The following is a 21,438-nucleotide window of genomic DNA, read 5'->3' on the forward strand; positions in this document are numbered from 1 at the left end:
AGGAAGGGGAGGCCCGAAGCATGATACGGGACTCAGCCAATCAAAACACACTTCAAACCTCATCAGCCAATCCGCAGGCGGCTGTTCGGGCAGGCTGGGGGCGGGGTTTCAGTTGCGGTCCGCTCTGCTCCCTGCGCGGGGCATTGTGGATCGATCGCGCGCGGGGCATTGTGGGAAGCAGAGGGTCTCCGTCGTTCCCGTGGTGTCGTCGGTCGTGCGGGGAAGATGCCGGAGCGAGACAGTGAGTGATGGGCCCGAGAGGCGGGGGAGGGGCACTGTCCGGTCCGCCCTCCCCTCTTGGGGCGGCCCCCGGCGGTCTCTGGAGTGCAGGGTCCCGTCCCCGCCCCAGCGCGGCTCCCGAGCTCTCGCCCCGCCAGGGAAGTCGCTCGGAGACTGTTCAAAACTAGCTGCTCGCGGTGCGGCCGGGCCGGCGCTGGAGCCGCCTGCGAGCGCCCAGCTACGGGGAGCCCCGCGCACCTGGGGGGAGCGTGTGTGTGTGGTGGGGGTCGCCGTCCGGATGCTGCAGGGTGTTTGCGTTGGGTAGGCGCAGAAACAGCTCTTCCCCGCTTCCCGTGGTGCTCGCAGGGCCCGCGAAACAGTTTTGCATCCTGAGCACAACTATTAGGTCGATCTAACCCCTAGTGTAGCCACAGCTAGGGTGATGGAAGGAGTCATCCTTCGACATAGCTACCATCTCTGGAGAGAAAGAATAACCATGTCAGTGGAGATACCCCTTCCATCCATGTAGGAAGTGTCTACCCTACAGCTGCACAACCCTACAGTGCTGCTGTAGCTGCTTTAGTATAGACACTCTCACAGTTAAGGAGATGATAGACAATGGCAAATGCTTCTCCTGTGTTTATTTCCTGTTGGGCTAGCTGAAGGACCACAGAATCTTCACTTCAGAATAGGGCTGGCTTTCCTTTGGTGTTTTTTTAGGTGCTGGGTAAAAGTCCATATCCTGGGTAAAAGTCCATAATCCAAGAATTTTACTCCTTCACTGGGCCTTTGTGGCTTTGTTGTTTAACATAACTTCTCTCCATTGCCTTGTGAGAGATGATGTTATTTATTAATGAGGGATGCTCCTTTTGTAGTTCTGACTTCTCTAACCATCCGTGAGACAGGTAATGACAAATAATATTCCTGTATACAAGTGCCTTCCCACCTCAAAGTGACTGAGAGTGATTCCAGAGCATTAGTATTCCAACTCATCTTAAACTGATGCCCGGTTATAAGGATCAAAGGGTCTTAACAGAGCACTGTTCAGTAACTGACTAGGCTAAGTATTCAGGGGGATAGCCGCTAGTCTGTATCAGTAAAAACAATGAGGAGTCCTTATGGCACCTTAGAGACTAACATATTTATTTGGGCATAAGCTTTAAATCACTTCATCAGATGACTAGGCTAAAAATGTCAGTTGTGTATTGATGTGCTTTGTGAAGGGAGGAGCTGTCACACAGGTATTTTATTGGGAGGAGTGTGTGTGTTTTTCTGTTCATTGCTCACTCAAATCTGATTTTGAGTCGTCTGTCATCTAAGATGCAGGGGCTGGTATAGATTTGGGCTTGGCAGCACAGCGTACAGATAGATAGGCTCTAACTAGCTCTCTTTTTCCTTCTCCAAGGTGAACCGTTCTCCAATCCTCTGGCCCCAGATGGCCATGAGGTGGATGATTCCCACTCCTTCAATCAGTGAGTATAAAAGCTTTTGCTCTCTGTTTCCTTCAAATGGAAAGGTAGTGGGCACAATATGGTGTACTGTGGGGAGGAAGGATTTAGATATTGTTTCTGTGCTGCAGTCAATCTCTTGGCACCAGTTAATAGATTTCAAGGCCAGAAAGGGACCGTTATGCTCATCTAGTGTGACATGCTGCATAATGCAGATAATAGATTTCTCCAGTGTGCCCAAGCCCAATCACTTGTAGCTGAACTAGGGCATATCTTTTAGAAAGACATCTAATCTTGATTGAAAACTCCAAGTGATGGAGAACGTACCATGTCCCTGGGTAAGTTATCCTCACTGTTTAAAAATGTGCATCTTATTTCCAGTTTTAATGTTATGAAACTCAGGTGAATATGGGCAATCCAGTGCAGGCTGCAATGTCACAATGTGGCCAAGCACATGCAGGGAAAAATAAAGACAAAACTGCTCTCAGCAGGAGTGTGTGATGGTCTCGTTATCATTGTTACAATGAAACATGATTCTTCCGCTTCCTAGGTCCAAGCTGACCAATGAAGACTTCCGAAAGCTTCTTATGACCCCGCGGGCTGCGCCAACATCTGCGCCCCCCTCCAAATCTCGCCATCATGAGTAAGTAGATTTCATTAACATTTCACTGCTCTTTGACCAAATGTGAACTCATCTGTCTCAATCAGCTATTGTACATCTTATTCTCTCTTCCCAGCACTCCAGTACTGACTGACTAACTTGCTCTGTATGTTGTATATGCATTAGGGGAAACTATTAAAATCAGGAACACCATGAATGAGAGCATGGATGCAACAGACTTATTAAAACATGCATGGGAACCCCAAAGTTTGTCTTTGGTTCTCATGTTGAGCCCTTTCACTTTCTCCCTCCCTGTTGGTACAACTGAATTGGGTGTCCTTTCGGGCAGAAATATAACTACTTGCTCCAAATATACCTAGCTTTGGACATGTAAGTTTTAGACCTCTCAAGCCAGGTCCCTGTGTGACTGTCGCCTCTAGTCCCTCCTGCTCCTGTTTTGTAAGGGTCTGCCATTTGTGATGTCTGTGGTTTTTCTCTTCTCTCCAGGATGCCCCGGGAGTACAACGAAGATGAAGATCCAGCTGCTCGGAGGAGGAAGAAGAAGAGGTAAGTGGGGAATGTGATGTAGCAGAAGCCACTTTCACCTGTCAGCGAGCTGCTGCCCTTTGTTTAGAATGCAGAAAGGGACCCTAAGTGGCCTGGAATATCAGTGGGCTCTGGACTAATGGCAAAGGAACCAAATGATGTTAGAAGCACTCTGATAGGGAGGTTGTCACTTTTCACAACCAACAAAGTGATTGCACCAGGGGAGCAGTAGGATGGTGCCACAGATTGCTTAGCTTGCCCCTAGGAGGATGCTAGGGGAGAGCACCTGACATGGCTCCCCTCTGTGTGGGTGAGTTAGGACAATATGGGGGTATTCGCCCATTCAGCATTTTCTTTCAAGTATTGAACTCATTATGGTGCATTTACACCGTCTGACTGTGTGCAGAGTGGGTTCTTCACTTTCAAAGCTACTTTGTTCCTCAGCATTATCTTGCTATTATAATGTTATTTTGTTTACCATTTTCCATACAAACTGTATGTAGAGGTAAAAATACAAACAAATGCTGTAGAGGTAAAAATATGAAGAGTGGTAAGTGAGGAAGAAAAGTTGTTTTGTCTTCCACGGAGATGGGAGGACATAGGACTGTTGGAGCTGAGAATTACAGGAAGACTGTCCTGGACAAGTGTTGCTGCTGAGGAGAAACTATTGCACCCTATAGTGAAGAGATTCTGGAAAGGGACAGATGAGGCCAGTGCCCGATGAACAGAAAAAGTGAAAAGAGCAGTAGATAGAGACAAGGTCTAGGAGAGTCTGCAGCAAGTCCATTAGGGGTTTTTAAATCAAGCATCTTCAAATCCATTGGGAGCCACTGGAGGTGTCTTTGGATGAGGTTACATGGCTGAAGGAAGGCAGCAGTATTTTCTACATGCTGGAGTCTGGAAAGTTGGGACTTTAGGGGGCCATGGAGAAGGGAGCTGTGCCAGATGAGGCAGAGCAGCTAAAAGCATGGCTGAGAATTGAAGTGGAGGTGGAGTGGAGGCAGTGGCTCACACAGGGCAGCGCTGTGGGAATGGGAACAGACTGGTGGTATCGCCTCGTCAGTATTTTATAAACACAATCCAGTAGCTCAAACGCTCCTCCCTTCCTCTGCCCCCAGCTATTATGCGAAGCTGCGGCAGCAGGAGATTGAACGAGAGAGGGAGCTGGCTGAGAAATACAGGGATCGAGCCAAGGAGAGAAGAGACGGCGTCAACAAAGACTACGAGGAAACGGAGCTTATTAGCACGACTGCTAACTACAGGGCAGTGGGACCCACTGCAGAAGCGTAAGTTAGCCTGTGTCCAGGCATTGTCAGGGAGCTCCAGCCCAGAGCAGAGCTTGTGTAACATGCTCCCTTGTTATTGCACAGGGATAAGTCAGCGGCTGAGAAGAGGCGACAGCTGATCCAGGAATCCAAGTTTTTGGGTGGTGACATGGAGCACACTCACTTGGTGAAGGGTCTGGATTTTGCACTGCTGCAGAAAGTGAGTGCAGATAATACATCAATAGGTTTTCCTTCTGAGTAGCAGTGTACTTTTCTGCGAGCTAAGCCATTGACTTCCACCCAGAACCGTCCCTTCGATACAACAAATTGGGGTGAATGCCCCATGCTTTGGGGGGCCCCACTGGAGGGGAGGCAGGCAAGTGGTGTGAGGAGGCAAATAGGGTGAGGGGCAGGGGGGGTGGGGTGAGGCAAGGAGGAGCCCTCCTATCAGAACCTCCTTCTGCTCCCAGCACCTCTTGCCTGCCATTGGGCTCCGCCAATCAGCGCTTCCCCCTCCCTCCCAGCGCCTACCGCCTGCTGCAGATCAGATGTTTCGCAGCATCAGGAGGCGCTGGGGGAGAGAAGTGAGGGGACAACGTGGTTGAGGGAGGAGGCAGAACTGGGTGGGGATGAGATGGGGCAGGAAGGGGTGAGAATGGGAAGAGGCGGGGTGAGGGTGGAGCCTTGAGGGAAGGGGTGGAGTAGGGGCAGAGCCGGGGGTGAGCACCCCCCAGGAGACAGTCGCTGAGTTTCTAGTGTCCCGGACCCCACACCCCCTAGGGATGGGCCCGCCTCCACCCCTCAGCGCAGTAAATGAATATTACCCCTAGTCTGCATGAGGAGACCAAGTCACAAACTACTCAATTCTACATAATGATGCAGTGGCTGAACCAGGACTAGAACCCAGGAGTTCTCTCGCGCGATCCCTTGCTCCAGTCTAGCTAGTAGAGCACACAGGGAAATAGCACGGTCAAGTTCTACTCTGCACCTGTTCAGCCAGTTTCTTGGTTGGAGTCATCCTGCGTAAGGCTGGGGCAGAGCACTGGCTGGTCCACTGAAGGTATTGGAGCTCAGGGAAAAGGGCTGGATGCCTCTCTTCTGGTTACAATGAGCCAGGGGCTAGTATTTTGACAGCGTTTTCCCTTTCCGTCTGTCTTGTCGTTCTGATCAGGTGCGTGCTGAGATTGCCAGCAAAGAGAAGGAAGAGGAGGAACTGATGGAGAAACCCCAGAAGGAAACCAAGTGAGTGTGAGAAGGCTGAACCCTCCTTTGAGCACAGTGTAGCCAGCTCCACAGGGGCTGGAGCAGGAATGGAAATGGCCGTTCTTCTAATACTTTGTTTTCTTTTCAGAAAAGATGAAGATCCTGAAAATAAAATAGAATTCAAGACTCGTTTGGGTATGAATGTGTCCATGTGGCCACTTGGGTGTATTACGCTGGTTATGCAGAGAATAGGAAGGGGCTTGGTGCATGGCTGAGGATCATGCCCTGGGTTTGGTGGAGAGGAAGCCTAGCAAATTGATTGGGGAGTTTTGGAGGACTCAGTGGATTGGTGAGGAGCTGGCAGATTGGTTGGGGCTCTCAGGAGAGAGAGTGTGAATGAGATTCTGCAGCCTCTGAGCGCAGGGGTCGTTTAGCTCTTGCAGTCAATAGACGTTTGAGTGTTTTGGTTTCCTCTTCTCCTGAGCCACTTTGTTTTACACGTCCCTCTCTTCCCCAGGTCGGAATATCTACCGCATACTGTTCAAGACAAAGGCATATGAGCGGAACGAGCTGTATCTGCCGGGGCGGATGGCCTATGTAGTGGATCTGGATGATGAGTACGCAGACACAGATATCCCAACCACCCTGATCCGGAGCAAAGCTGACTGCCCCACCATGGAGGTAACTGCCTATGCCGTCCTGGTCTTCTTACCGCACTGTCTGACAGCACTGGCTGTAGCTCGACAGGGGCATAGCTGGTCAGAGTCCTGCCTCACGGAGGGGCTGCAATTCTCAGCGGTTCTCTTTCTGGAGAATCATTCCTTCTCTCGGCGCTTTCTCTTCCAGGCACAGACCACACTAACCACAAACGACATTGTCATCAGCAAGCTGACTCAGATCCTCTCCTACCTGAGGCAGGGGACCCGCAACAAGAAGCTCAAGAAGAAGGACAAAGGTAGCCCTGAGGGGAGGAAACATCAAGGAGACAGTGTCTGACAGAAACAGGAAGGGGTCTTAGGAACTGGCTGCACAGATAGAGCCAGTGTGGGGAATATGCAGGGCAGAGCACAGACTGGGTGGGTAATGGAGGGGGCTGAGATGGTCAGCGGAGCCCCTTCTCTGGTGGGATACAATGTCGTAGCTAGAAAAGTTACTGGCTGGGCTTTGGTCAGCCACAAACGGGGGCTTGATCTCAGTGAAATTACATGGAGTGAAGGGAGCTGTGTGTATTGTAGCAGGGCTGGATTTCCATCGCCTTGTGGGATGGAATCGGGGTGGGGCTCCTGTGGCCCATGAGGGGATGGATTTGGGAGGACGGTTCTTAGGAATGAAGTGGTGGATCCTGGCAGATCCTGGCTAGTCCAAAAGTGCAGGCTCTAAATGGGGGTTGCATTGTGCTTTTCTTGGTTTCATCTCCTTTTGAGCTGAAGAGAAACTGGTTATTTCCCATCCCTAGCTATGCAAGGAGGAAGGGAAAGCTGTCTGGAGGCAGCTCAGCCTGCAGAGGACCGTATAGATAGCTAGGGTCCTGCTGGAGGCTAGTATAGGAGGCTCTAGGAGCATCTTGGAGCCCTGCTCAGAAGCTCTGTGGTGATTGCACGAGCCCCTCTTGTGTGCACTTCGGTAGGTTGGGCAGGGCACGGGACGCAGAAAAAGCAGGACAGAAGTGTGCTGACTTCGCTGACTGCTGCCTTCTGCCTGCAGGAAAGCTGGATGAGAAGAAACCCCCTGAGGCTGATATGAAGTAAGTAACCTCCTGTGGGATGAGGGACTATCCTCTGGGCTTTCTCTTGACTGCTCACACTAAGGGATTTGGGAATCAGGAAGTTGCTTGGTGCTTCTAGGGGTAGCTGTTGGGTCCGTTTGGGGAATTAGGGGGAGCCTAGGGGCTCTGTTTGGCCCATTACTTTTTTAAACTGGGCTTTAGAATGGAGATTCTCCCCCCCAGACTGGCCCCCGTTCCCTTTAGGGAGAGAGATGAAGAGGCCCAGACAAGGGAGAGGAGATGCTTTGGCTGAAATTTGAAATGACTGGAGCATCTGCACCTCCCTGGGGCACAAAGGGAGGCCAGTACAGACAGCAGGAGCTACAGAGCAAAAGACTTATTTTCAGTGGAGAAAAAATGTGTGCTAGATGAGCATAGGGATGCCGCTGGCTGGGACTTCTCTGATGCTGTAGTCTTCTCTGGATTCATGCTGCTTGTTACTGGTTAGCCTCCAGCTCTGACGGGCTGATCTCTTGGCCTTTGCTGAGACACCAGTGGTAACTGTAACGTCCATTTCACCTGCAGTATCTTTGAAGATATTGGTGACTATGTGCCATCCGCGGCAAAGGTGCCACGGGAGAAGGAGCGAGAGAGGTACCGGGAACGGGAGCGAGACCGGGAGAGGGAGAGAGACCGGGAGAGGGAGCGAGAGAGAGAGAGAGAACGGGAACGGGAGCGAGAGAGAGAGCGGGAACGGGAAGAGGAGAAGAAGAGACACAGCTACTTTGAAAAACCCAAAGCTGATGACGAGGTGAGTTAAAGAAGGTCCCCTCAAATGGGCTAGGGTTATCATGGAGCAGAGGGGATTTTATACTGCGCGTCTCTGTTCCAAAGCGGGGGTATGGCATAGGAAAGTCATAGCAACACCTACATCTTCTGCTGGCTCCTCATGCTGCAATGAGAATACACCCTCCCAGGAGAAGAGGGAGCCCTGGGTATTCTGCTGTCCATTTACCCATGCCGAGCGGGAACAGATCCAGCGTCTTGTCCAGAATCTGTTCTGTGATGGAGAATTCCTGAGGGAGGGGTGGGAGATGTTAGCTCCAGGTCAGTAGTAAGGCTCTTTCAAAGTTATAGTAGTGTGTGGGCTGGATGCACTGTGGGAAATCCATACTGACTGCACTCTGGTCAGCCCCGGTGGATCTGAGTTCAGAATCAGACCCTGCAGCTTTGAATTGCCCCAGCGCCTAAGAGGAGGTTGCCTGCTCTTTGGGGCAGGAATGTGGCTGGGGCATCTACTGCCCTACAAGCTCACAGTGGGATCGGAGTGCTAACTGGAGAGGGATGTTACTGCTGCTGCACCTGTAGCTTTTTGCCTTTCGGTGTGTGACCATCCTCCGCTGTCTCCAGAGTGATCTCTGATGTGGGCAGAGTCTTGCTGATCAGCTGATTGATGGGAAGGCTGGACACCTCTATTCTCCTGCAGTTGCCTTGGAAAACAGGACTGAAAGGAGCTTTTTACTCTGTCACACACTGAGGGCTCAATCCTGCATTCCTTGGGCCGCTTGGGAGCAGGATTGGGCCCTCAGATCCAGGGTTCAGGAGCACTGTCATTTTCAGTTGTGTTCTGGCCCACCATAGTAACATTCTCTTCTTTCCTTCCCTTTTCAGCCCCTGGATATTGACAAAGGTGAGTTGCTGTGTTTGTGTGGCATGAGGCAGATGGGACTGAATTCCAGCCTGTAGCAGAGACCTCCTAACCCTACTGGCTGCATGGCGAGCAAAGCTCCTGGCACTGCCAGTCCAGGCCAATAGGGTTCTGCTTTAGCTCTTGAAGCCTCTAATGTTGCTATAAAATAGTAGGGGCCTATCTGGCTCCAGGGGATTGGAAATAGGATAAAAAGCCATTCATCCTAGGGCACTGGTGTGCATCCATTTGGAGCTGGCAGTGCCTGAAATTCATTCCCACTGGGGCATGGCTGGCCAGGTGGGCCTCAGTTTTAGCCCCTGGTTGAACGGAGACCCCATCCCGCTGGCACTAGTCTGCAGGTCTCAGCAGGAAGGCCAGGGCCTCAATGGCCCCAGCCTGGACTGAACTTTACCCTACAGGCTGTTAATCTGGGTCGGGTTTCTTTCCCCCTTTGTGGGTCTCATCCCCATTAGTCCCCAGGCCCTGTCCCTGGTGGATGATCTCTGGGTCATGCACTTTATTCCATTAGCGACCAGAAGGGGGCAGTGCCTCTCCCAGATGCTGTTAAGAAGCGGCTTTGATCATGGTGACTATATGGGGGTTATGTCTTGCTCTCATGTGAGAGGTCTCCAGCCAGCCCTGTGTATGTTGCAGACAGGGAGCTGTACCCCAGCTTGGTGTCCTGGTTAGGGTGAAGTCTAACAGCATTTCTCTTGCGCCCAGGGCCAGGCTCAGCCAAGGAGCTGATTAAATCCATCAATGAGAAGTTTGCTGGAGCAGCTGGCTGGGAGGGAGCAGAATCATATCCTTTATGCTCACACATCAACCACCCTGCCTCTGGGGGCTTCTCTCACTGGCAGCCTGCTGGTGTGTCTGGGCATCTGTGCTGCAGGAGGGCTCCTTTTCCCCCAGCATGTCCCTCCTTCCGCAGGGGTTGTCTGTCTCACACACACACTTTGCTGTTGGGAGAGGAGAACTAGGTGGGAAAAGCCACCTGAACACTGTGTCCCTTGTGGTATGTTGTGTCCCTTGTGGTATGTTGTGTCCACGAGCCGTCGCCTGGTGCATCCCACCAGAGAAGGGTCTCCGCTGACCATCTCAGCCCCCTCCATTTCCCACCCGGTCTATGCCTTGCCCTGCATAGTCCCCACACTGGCTCCATCTGTGCCGCTAGTTCCTATGCCCCCTCCCTGCTTCTGTCAGACACTGTCTCCTTGCTGCATTTTCTTTAACATATGACACATTAAAGAAGCCTGAAGATAAGAAGCAGTTGGGCGATTTCTTTGGGATGTCGAACAGCTACGCTGAGTGTTACCCTGCCACGTAAGGGCTCTCCGCTCACTGGGGGAGGGAGGTCACTGTGCAGCTGCTTCCCAGGCAGCTGGGGGTTTTGGTCAGAGCTGAGGAGCCCAGACAGGCACTTGCCTGGCCCTGCTTGGAGAGTGCCCTGCAGGCTGGCTGTGAGCGCTCAGCTTGCTGGAGGGAGCAGATGCTGTCTTCTGGCCCAGGGAGCTGCCCAGCTAGAGTTAGTCAGATGTACATAGAGTCCTGCATTGCCAGAACAGAGAGTACTTGAGTACCTTTGGTTGAACTGTGTGTGCTGCAAGGTCTCAGCCAGTGCCCCAGCTGACTCTCCCCCTCCCCTTTCAGCATGGACGACATGGCTGTGGACAGTGATGAAGAGGTGGACTACAGCAAAATGGATCAGGTATTCCTGGCCAGCTCATGAGGCTGATGTAAAAGAGAGGCTCAAAAGAGCCACGGGACAGAATCTGTGCAGGGTTGCTCTGGACATGGACTCCTGGCTCCACAATATAACTGTTTCTCAGATAGATGAAAGTGCTTGTTCTCTCTGCCCTGCAGCTGGATCTTTCTAACCTGTTTGCTATGGGGGAGAGGAGGGTGAAAATTACCTGCCATCTGGTGCTCAGTGAATGACCAGGGGAGGGATTCTAGTTGGATTGTGGCTGCTTGGCTCCCTGGCCCTTCACTCCTCTTAGCTTTGCTCACTGGCCAAGCCTGGAGCCAGGCCTTTGCATTCTGTCTGCCTTCAGGACTTCCTGTTTCAAAGGAGGTGGGTGAGCAGGGGCTAGCCAGCAAAGAAAGATAAATTAGAGAATCCATCTAAAGACTTGCCTTTCTGCTGCCTCTGAGAGCTGGGGGGAGGAAAACCCCATGGATGCAGTGACTAGCATCTCGTACCAGCTCTCTGGTTCTGGGCAGACTCATGGAAGCGTCTCCCATGTGGAGATATTACCTTCTCAGTGATGGTATCCAGGAGCTCCCAGAATTGTGCATCCCCACAAAGTGGGGGAGATCAGACTGCTCTCTGCACAAGCCTGGCTTAGTTTGGAATAAGATCCCCAAGGCTGTTCGTCTCCCCGGGCCTGTGATCTGCATGGGAAGTATCATCCAGCTTCCTTTGATGAGCACCTAAGCCCCTTTTTCCTGCTGCAGGGTAACAAGAAGGGGCCTCTGGGCCGCTGGGACTTTGACACACAGGAGGAGTACAGCGAGTACATGAACAACAAAGAGGCTCTGCCCAAGTAAGTCTGGTGCTCCCCCAGAAGTTGGGTGGAGAGAGCAGAGTGGGTGATGGGGCACAGCCGCTGCCTAGGACCCTTGGAGAGGATGGTCCCTTGGCAGTAACCCTCAGGAGATTCCTACCTGGCCCAATGGATATGAAATCCTAATCTAGCCCAATAATACAGGCAGCCTGGCTGGTCTGCAGCCACCTGCCCAGTTGTCCTCCACACTTGAGCTCTCCTCTGTTCACCTCTTCACCCCAGAGCGGCTTTCCAGTACGGAATCAAGATGTCAGAGGGCCGTAAAACACGCCGTTTCAAGGAGACCAATGACAAGGCCGAGCTGGACCGGCAGTGGAAGAAGATCAGTGCGGTGAGTGTCTGGGGGCAGGACACAGCAGTTTCCCTGCTGGGGGTGCTGTTTGTCTAGGACTTGAACAGTCAGCACCCAGAGGAAGGATCCCTTGGGTTCTGGGATTGGTTGAGCTGTCTCTGGTGTTGTCCAGGAGAGGAGACCAGACTTCATTCCTCTGGCCTCACCCACCTCCTCTTCCCACTAGTACAAATTGGTTTGGTTGAACAGAATTGTCCCTGAGCGGATCTTGCAGCTCGGAAGCCCTGGCTCCTACTCCACCCTTACCAGGCCAAAGAACCTGCAAACCAGCTCCCTCCCCTATGGAGTCTTCACCTTTCACTGTGGGTAGGGAGAGCCCCCTGCCACAGGATCTCTGGGCAGCTTGTGTTGCTCTCATGTTGCAACATGGTCCTGTGCTTTCTCTGCAGATCATTGAGAAAAGGAAGAAGTTGGAGGCTGATGGGTGAGTGGAATCTCCTCCTCATTAATGTTACTTCGCTGCAGGAGAGTGCTGCAGCGCCCACACTGGGCCTTGCCAACCTTTGTCCTGAGCACAGAGGGCAGCAGGACTGGATGGAGCAGGGGCTGAGGCTCTGCCATCCCCAGTCTTCATCTCTGAGAGACTACCAACCAGGGAGCCAGCTACTTTATTCCCGTGTCCCGCAGGCCTCTCCCCAGCACAAGGCTCTGTGTACTGAAGAAATCCATTCCAATTGATAGCATTAAACTCTCCAATCCTTTCCAGCCCAATTCTCCCTTGCAGCTCACTCCCCCTCCACCAGCACTTGCCCAGACGGCTCAGCCCCCACAGCCCTCAGGAGAAAGTTGCCATCATGGACACATCCTCTGGGACGTGGATCAAGACCCCATCTTTCAATTGTTAATCTCCTGGGCTGGGTTGTCTCCTCCACCCCCAGAGGTATGTTCTTCTTAAATGCCCTGAGCACAAGCATGCTGAACCAGCCTAGGAATCTGAGAGGCTCTGAGCTAGCAGGATCCGAAACGGAGGAGAGGTTATCTCCCCAGATCCTTCTATGCCGTCATTGTCTCTCTAGTGCCTGACCCAGCCTGGCGTGAAGGGCTCTCTGAGGCCGTACTGCTAAGTCCCTCCACTCTTCACATAGCCCCGGGGAGCTCCAAAGAGAAGATATGTTTGGGCTCAAGTCTGCACCAGGGTTAAACTGAGGGACAGCTTGGGCTCACGGTTCTGATGTGGGCTTATGACAGCCAGAGCACCCCTCAGTACACTGCTATTCCCTGCATTGCAAGCTCCAATCCTCCGGCTTGTATTTGCCTTTGAGAACCAAGCAAGACACACAGTGTCTCTTCAGTAGTGCTGCCTTGCTTTGGAAGGCAGAATGCCTGCCAAATTAAAAAACACAGTAAAAGAACTAAAGAAGAGCCACCATGGCTTAATAGCCATGTAAAAGAAGCATTGAGAGAGAAAAGGCATCTTTTAAAAAGTGGAAGTCAAATCCTAGTGAGGTAAATAGAAAGGAGAATAAACACTGCCAAATTAAGTATAAAAATGTAATAAGAAATGCCAAAAAGGAGTTTGAAGAACAGCTAGTTAAAACACATTTTGTTATTACCTTTTGAGTTTTTAAGTACATCAGAAGCAGGAAGCCTGCTAAACAACCAGTGGGGCCCCTGGACGATCGAGGTACAAAAGGAGCGCTTAAAGATAATAAAGTCATTGCGGAAAAACTAAATGGATTCTTTGCTTCAGTCTTCACGACTGAGGTGGTTAAGGAGATTCCCAAACCTGAGTCGTTCTCTGTAGGTGACAAATCTGAAGAATTGTTAGAGATTGAAGTGTCACTAGGGGAGGTTTTGGAATTAATTGATAAACTTAACAGTAACAAGTCACCGTGACCAGCTGGCATTTACCGAAGAGTTCAGAAAGAACTCAAATGTGAAATTGTGAAACTATTAACTATGGTTTGTAACCTGTCCTTTAAATCAGCTTCTGTACCCAATGACTGGAAGATAGTTAATGTAACGCCAATATTTAAAAAGGGCAGTAGAGGCGATCCTGGCAATTACAGACCAGTAAGTCTAATATTAGTACCAGGCAAATTAGTCAAAACAAAAGAATAAAATTGTCGGACACACAGAAGAACATGACTTTTGCCCAACAAGTTAACATGGTTTCTGTAAAGGAAAATCATGTCTTACTAATCTATTAGAGTTCTTTGAAGGGGTCAACAAACATGTGGACAAGGGGGATCCAGTGGACATAGTGTACTTAATTTCCAGAAATCCTTTGACAAGGTCCCTCACCAAAGGCTCTTACGTAAATTAAGTTGTCATGGAATAAGAGGGAAGATCTTTTCACGGGTTAAGAACTGGTTAAAACATAGGGAACAAAGGGTAAGAATAAATGGGAAATTTTCAGAATGGAGAGGGGTAACTAGTGGTGTTCCCCAAGGGTCAGTCCTAGGACCAATCCTATTAAACTTATTCATAAATGATCTGAAGAAAGGGTTAAACAGTGAGGTGGCAAAGTTTGTAGATGATATTAAACTGCTCAAGATAGTTAAGACCAAAGCAGACTGTGAAGAACTTAAGATCTCACAGAACTAAGTGATTAGTAAATGAAATTTAATGTGGATAAATGTAAAGTAATGCACATTGGGAAAAATAACCCCAACTATACATATAATATGATGGGGGCTAATTTAGCTACAACTAATCAGGAAAGAGATCTTGGAGTCCTCGTGGATAGTTCTCTGAAGACGTCCACACAGTGTGCAGTGGCAATCAAAAAAGCAAACAGGATATTAGGAATCATTAAAAAAGGGATAGAGAATAAGATAGAATATCTTATTGCCCTTATATAAATCGATAGTGTGCCCACATCTTGAATATGGCGTACAGATTTAGTTTCCTCATCTCGAAAAAGAGATATTGGCATTAGAAAAAGTTCAGAAAAGGGCACCTAAAATGATTTAGGGGTTTGGAACGGGTCCCATTTGAGGAGAGATTAAAGAGGCTAGGGCTTTTCAACTTGGAAAAGAGGAGACTAAGGGGGGATAGGATGAGTGGTGTGGAGAAAGTGAATAAAGAAAAGTTATTTACTTGTTCCCATAATATAAGAACTAGGGGCCACCAAATGAACTTAATGGGCAGCAGGTTTAAAACAAAAGGAAGTTCTTCACACAGCGCACAGTCAACCTGTGGAACTCCTTGCCTGAGAAGGTTATGAAGGCTAGGACTGTAACAGGGTTTAAAAGAGAACTAGGTAAATTCATGGAGGTGAAGTCCATTAATGGCTATTAGCCAGGATGGGTAAGGAATGGTGTCCCTAGCCTCTGTTTGTCAGAGGGTGGAGATGGATGGCAGGAGAGAGATCAGTTGATCATTGCCTCTTAAGTTCACTCCCTCTGGGGCACCTAGCATTGACCACTGTCAGTAGACAGGATACTGGCGTGGATGGACCTTTGGTCTGACCCAGTATGGCTGTTCTTATGGAAGTAGGTGCTTCAGCCTGGGCGTGGGGGTGCTCTCCCAAACTGGTGCACCTTATGGGAATACATGGGTAGCGTTCATTCTCCATAAGGAAACAGGTTGAGGGGAAGCCTCAGATTAGAGCCCTAGGGCCGCACTGCCATGCTGATTGATGTCTGACAGCTGGCTCATCTTTCTCTGGTTTCAGGGTGGAGGTGAAGAGACCAAAGTACTGATGTCCCAGCCAAGTTCCTGTGTCTCATCCTAGGAGCCTCTGGGGCTTTGATTTCTGGACACTTCATTTCTATTAAAATTCTGCAGCTCTGATTCCTGTCGCAGGCTCTGGCACAAAGCTGCTCTGCTCTCAGGAAAGAACAGGGCTTGTGGCACAGGGGAGGTGCTGTGCATCTAGACTGTGCCCCTTCTTCCAGAGTCTGTGCTGCTGCATCATGTGATTTGTAATCCTTGTCGATGCAATAAAATTGCGCTAACTCTGTGTGTGTCACTTTGGGCTTGGCCTGTTGGGTTGCAGCTGGAATAGATAGGATGTGCGGGGGCTGCCTGTGGAATGTTTGAAAGGCTTCTGCTTCCTTTTTCTCTCTCCTGTGGACAATCACTGTGCATCACCTCTTTCCAACAGAAGGAGGCAGCGTATGGCTAAAGGGGCTTATCCCCTCCTGGGGGCTGGCTCTTGAGGCAAATGCTGCTTTTGCTATGGTGTCCAAAGAGTCAATGCAGCGGTGGCTGTATTTAATCTTAGCTTGGCTGGGCCGCTGATGGTCTACTGCTGGGGTAGGCAACCTGTGGCACGCGTGCCAAAGGCACCACAGGAGCTGATTTTCAGTGGCACTCACACTGCCTGGGTCCTGGCCACTGGTCCAGGGGTCTCCACATTTTAATTTAATTTTAAATGAAGCTTCTTAAACATTTTAAAAAACTTATTTACTTTACATACAACAATAGTTTAGTTATATATTATAGACTTATAGAAAGAGAGACCTTCTAAAAATGTTAAAATGTGTTACTGGCACGTGAAACCTTAAATCAGAGTGAATAAATGAAGACTTGGCACAGCACTACTGAAAGGTTGCTGACCCCTGGGCTACAGTTACATTCTGAGCAGTCAATTGTCCATCACTAGGACAGAGAAAATCCCAGTGCCCTCTATGTTCAATGGAAGGAAGAGAAATGCTGCCCTTACCGGGTCACAAAAAGCAGGTGAGCTTGGCAGGGAAGAGAGAGATCCCAAAACTTCAGGGACTCCTTAGAAAAGAGAGTTAGAAAAACATGAATGACCCCCACCAAAAATGGGATCTAGAACCATTCCCTGGGGTGTTTCTCAGCCTTCTGCTGCTATTTTCACTAGGGTCACAGCACACTGGGCTACTGAGCTGTTGGTTGTCACTAGCAAGGTGTAGATCCAAATGAAGACTAAATAATGGCACTCCTAGTGCCATGCCCTAGATCCCAGCTGAGGAGGTGTTAACTGCTGTTACGTTCATCTGCTCTCCTGCTCCCCATTTCCTCCAGCTGTGGACTTGCAGACTTTTGCACCCTTGCAAATTGCTGAATCTTCCACTGAAGGAGAGAGGCTCTGTGGGCACAGGGCCTCCACCCCATGGTTTGTACCCAGAAGAGATCAGGCTGCACCCAAGTTCTCAGGTGCTCAGTTGATTCATGTGTTCCTCTCCCTCTCCAGTGTTTTCCTTAATCTCAGGCCAGTCCTAAATCAGTGCAAACCACCCTAAATCTTCCCAGCAGGAGGTAGAGGAGGAGCCACGGGGAGTTTGAGTCCTGGGCTGTAGCTGGATTGTGGGTGCTTACTCTACCCCACCCCCTTTTCTAAGGCTGAAGAGGGTTTGGGCTCCAGTCACTGAGAGTTCAGTCTTTGGCAAAGACCCTTGGTGCCCCTTATTAATCATCAGTCTTCACTCTCCTGTGGGGGGGAAAGTTGCACCCCTGGCCAGGTCCCCACACTCCCATACAAATGGCCAGATGTGTCGCTAGGCCTGAAGCCCCAGACAGGCTGGGATGTCAGAAACCGAATGAGTGAAGTGCTGATCTAGGAGCACTAGGAGGGGAACTGAAGCACAGAGCATACGCGGCAAAAACTAGCATCTGTCTTCAAAGCTCAGCTTTCAGTGGCTTGTTTAGCATCACCTGGGAATCAGGGCCAGAACACAGGCCTGTAGGGTGTAATAACCTTAGTCCCAGATTTGGACCTTAGCGTCCAAAATATGGGGGTTAGCATGAAAACCTCCAAGCTTAGTTACCAGCTTGGACCTGGTACCTGCTGCCACCACCCAAAAAATTAGAGTGTTTTGGGGCACTCTGGTCCCTCTGAAAAACCTTCCCTGGGGACCCCAAGACCCAAATCCCTTGAGTCTCACAACAAAGGGAAATAATCCTTTTTCCCTTCCCCCCTCCAGGTGCTCCTGGAGAGATACACAGACACCAGCTCTGTGAATCCAAACAGAGTGAATCTCCCTCTCTGTTCCCAATCCTGGAAACAAAAAGTACTTTCCTATTCCCCCAGAGGGAATGCAACATCAGGCTAGCAATCCAACACACAGATCTCCCCGATTCCTTCCTCCCACCAATTCCCTGGTGAGTACAGACTCAATTTCCCTGAAGTAAAGAAAAACTCCAACAGGTCTTAAAAGAAAGCTTTATATAAAAAGAAAGAAAAATAAGTACAAATGTTCTCTCTGTATTAAGATGATACAACACAGGGTCAATTGCTTAAAAGAATATTGAATAAACAGCCTTATTCAAAAAGAATACAAATCAAAGCACTCCAGCACTTATATTCATGCAAATACCAAAGAAAAGAAACCATAGAACTTACTATCTGATCTTTTTGTCCTTACACTTAGAAACAGAAGACTAGAAAGTAGAACTACTTCTCCAAAGCTCAGAGAAAACAGGCAGGCAGAAAACAAAAGACCTTAGACACTCAATTCCCTCCACCCAAAGTTGAAAAAATCCGGTTTCCTGATTGGTCCTCTGGTCAGGTGCTTCAGGTGAAAGAGACATTAACCCTTAGCTATCTGTTTATGACACGCCCCCCAAATTGCAGACAGTGGGGAAGCTCACTGGCGGCGATTTCCTTCTAGAACTTGAAAATAAACAGATTAATACAACACATACACCTTTACATATACTCCTAAGTATATAACTAACAGACTTCTACATTTTAAGAACACTTTTTAACTACTGAATTCTGGGAAACTCTCACGGGAGAGTGCATCAGCAACTTTATTAGAAGCTCCTGTGATGTGTTGAATTTCAAAATCAAAATCTTGGAGAGCTAAACTCCAACGAAGAAGTTTCTTGTTGTTCCCCTTGGCAGTATGAAGCCACTTTAGTGCAGCATGGTCAGTTTGTAGTTGGAACCGCCGTCCCCAAACATATGGGCGTAGCTTTTCCAGGGCGTACACAATGGCATAGCATTCCTTTTCACTGACTGACCAGTGACTTTCCCTCTCAGACAGTTTCTTGCTGAGAAACACGACAGGATGGACGTTGTGATCTGTTGCTTCCTGCATGAGCACTGCTCCTATACCACGCTCAGATGCATCTGTGGTTACTAGGAATGGCTTGTCAAAATCCGGGGCCCTGAGCACAGGGTCCGACATGAGCGTTGCCTTAAGTTGGGTAAAGGCCTTTTGACACTCATCAGTCCACTTAACTGCATTTGGCTGGGTCTTTTTGGTCAGGTCGGTCAGTGGGGCAGCGATTTGGCTGTAGTGTGGTACAAATCGCCTGTAGTATCCGGCCAAGCCTAAGAAGGATTGGACCTGCTTCTTGGACCGTGGGACAGGCCACTTTTGGATAGCATCTACCTTGGCCTGTAGGGGGTTTATGGTTCCTCGACCCACCTGGTGCCCCAGGTAAGTCACTCTGTTTTGGCCTATTTGACACTTTTTGGCCTTAACAGTTAGTCCTGCCTGCCTGATGCGCTCAAAGACCTTTTCCAGGTGTAGTAGGTGTTCGGGCCAGGAGTCTGAAAAAATGGCCACATCATCGAGGTAGGCAACTGCAAATTCTCCCAGTCCAGCTAGTAGACCATCTACCAGCCTCTGGAAGGTGGCGGGTGCATTTCGAAGGCCGAAAGGAAGGACATTGAATTCATACACCCCCGCATGGGTGACGAATGCTGACCTCTCCTTGGCAGGTTCATCTAGCGGTACTTGCCAGTACCCCTTGGTTAAGTCTATTGTAGAGATGAACTGGGCACGTCCCAACTTTTCCAATAGCTCATCGGTACGTGGCATTGGATAGTTGTCCGGACGAGTTACAGCATTTAGCTTACGGTAGTCCACGCAAAAGCGTATTTCCCCATCTGGTTTGGGTACCAGAACCACTGGAGATGCCCATGCACTGGTAGATGAGCGGATTATACCCATCTGTAGCATGTTTTCGATCTCCCGTTCTATAGCAGCTTGGGCATGAGGAGACACTCGGTAGGGTGGGGTTCTGATTGGGTGAGCATTACCTGTATCAATGGAGTGGTATGCCCGTTCAGTCCTTCCTGGGGTGGCTGAGAACAATGGGGCGAAGCTAGTGCAGAGCTCCTTGATTTGCTGCCGCTGCAGACGTTCCAGAGTGGTTGAGAGGTTCACCTCTTCCACGCCACCGTCTTTTTTCCCGTCGTAGTAGACACCGTCAGGCCACTCAGCATCCTCTCCCTGGACTGTAAACTGACAAACCTGTAAGTCTCTGGAATAGAAAGGCTTGAGAGAATTAACATGGTACACTTTAGGCTTTAGTGAGGAATTGGGAAATGCTATGAGGTAGTTTACAGCTCCCAGGCGCTCTTGGACCGTGAATGGCCCTTCCCATGAGGCTTCCATCTTATGGGCCTGTTGCGCCTTCAAGACCATAACCTGGTCTCCTACCTTGAAGGACCGATCTCTGGCATGTCTGTCATACCAGGCCTTTTTCTCTTCTTGAGCATCCTGTAGGTTCTCTTTAGCAAGGGCTAAAGAGTGTCGGAGGGTGCTTTGTAGGTTGCTTACAAAGTCCAGCATGTTAGTTCCTGGAGAAGGCGTAAACCCCTCCCATTGCTGCTTCACCAACTGTAATGGCCCCTTAACCTCGTGACCATACACAAGTTCAAATGGTGAAAACCCTAAACTGGGATGTGGTACAGCCCTGTAGGCAAACAGCAACTGCTGCAACACTAGGTCCCAATTATTGGAGAATTCGTTGATGAATTTCCGTATCATGGCCCCCAAAGTTCCATTGAACCTTTCCACCAGGCCATTGGTTTGATGGTGGTATGGGGTGGCAACCAAGTGATTCACCCCATGAGTTTCCCACAGTTTTTTCATGGTCCCTGCCAGGAAATTAGACCCTGAATCTGTAAGGATGTCGCAGGGCCAACCTACCCTGGCAAAGATGTCTGTTAGGGCCAGGCACACAGTGTTAGCCCTGGTGTTGCCTAGAGCTACTGCTTCTGGCCATCGGGTAGCAAAGTCCACTAAAGTCAGTACGTACTGCTTTCCTCTGGGTGTCTTTTTTGGGAAAGGACCAAGAATATCCACAGCTACTCGCTGAAATGGGACCTCAATTATGGGGAGTGGCTGGAGAGGGGCCTTGACCTGGTCTTGAGGCTTTCCCACTCTTTGGCATACCTCACAAGACCGGACATACTTGGCAACGTCCTTGCCCATCCCCTCCCAGTGGAAGGACTTCCCCAACCGGTCCTTGGTTCTGTTCACCCCAGCATGGCCACTGGGATGATCATGGGCTAAGCTTAGGAGCTTCCCCCGGTACTTAGTTGGAACCACCAACTGTTTTTGCGGCTGCCATTCTTCCCGGTGTCCACCAGAAAGAATTTCCTTGTATAAAAGTCCTTGGTCTATAACAAACCGGGATCGATTAGAAGAGCTGAGAGGCGGTGGGGTGCTCCGTGCCGCCGCCCAAGCTTTCTGAAGGCTGTCATCTGCTTCCTGCTCAGTCTGGAACTGTTCCCTTGAGGCTGGGGTCACCAGTTCTTCCTCAGACTGTGGACTTGGGCTTGGTCCCTCTGGAAGCGCTGTAGGTGATGGGGTTGTTTCCGTTGCTGGTGAACCGCTCTCCGCTGGTGCACCTGAGGGCATTTCAGGCTCTGGCTGAGCCTTTTGGGTATGGCTGTCTTTTGCTTCTGCCAGTTCTGGCTCGCTGGCGCCCTCTGGCGTTGAGTTTGAAGATGTGGTTGCACTTGCTGGTGCTGGTTGCTGTTCCAGTTCCGGGCCTGGGACTGGAGATGCTGTGGCTGTTTTAGTGGGAGGCATGGAATCCGGGTCCACTACCTCTGTCTGGGTCTCTGGTAACACAGACGGGGCCTCTGTGGACGGTTCAGGAACAGGAATGGGTCTGGAAGCTTGCCTGGTTTGGCTACGTGTAACCATTCCCACTCTCTTGGCCCGCCTCACCTGGTTGGC

General features: G+C 50.0%; 1 protein-coding gene across 1 annotated transcript; it reads left to right on the top strand.

Moving 5' to 3' along the window:
• Positions 1-141: 141 nt before the first annotated feature.
• Positions 142-15,503, top strand: IK (IK cytokine). The gene is made up of 20 exons (XM_050962483.1): positions 142-241; positions 1,625-1,691; positions 2,218-2,310; positions 2,776-2,835; positions 3,933-4,100; positions 4,185-4,299; positions 5,251-5,321; positions 5,431-5,477; positions 5,800-5,963; positions 6,129-6,237; positions 6,987-7,026; positions 7,573-7,798; positions 8,659-8,677; positions 9,401-9,478; positions 9,919-10,000; positions 10,328-10,385; positions 11,135-11,223; positions 11,467-11,575; positions 11,986-12,020; positions 15,216-15,503. Exons 1-20 carry the CDS (start codon positions 226-228, stop codon positions 15,241-15,243), a joined length of 1,674 nt encoding a protein of 557 aa, XP_050818440.1. The 5' UTR covers positions 142-225; the 3' UTR covers positions 15,244-15,503.
• The last annotated feature ends 5,935 nt before the right edge of the window (positions 15,504-21,438 follow it).

Source organism: Gopherus flavomarginatus, chromosome 7 (assembly GCF_025201925.1).
Source record: "Gopherus flavomarginatus isolate rGopFla2 chromosome 7, rGopFla2.mat.asm, whole genome shotgun sequence".
Taxonomy (NCBI): Eukaryota; Metazoa; Chordata; order Testudines; family Testudinidae; genus Gopherus; species Gopherus flavomarginatus.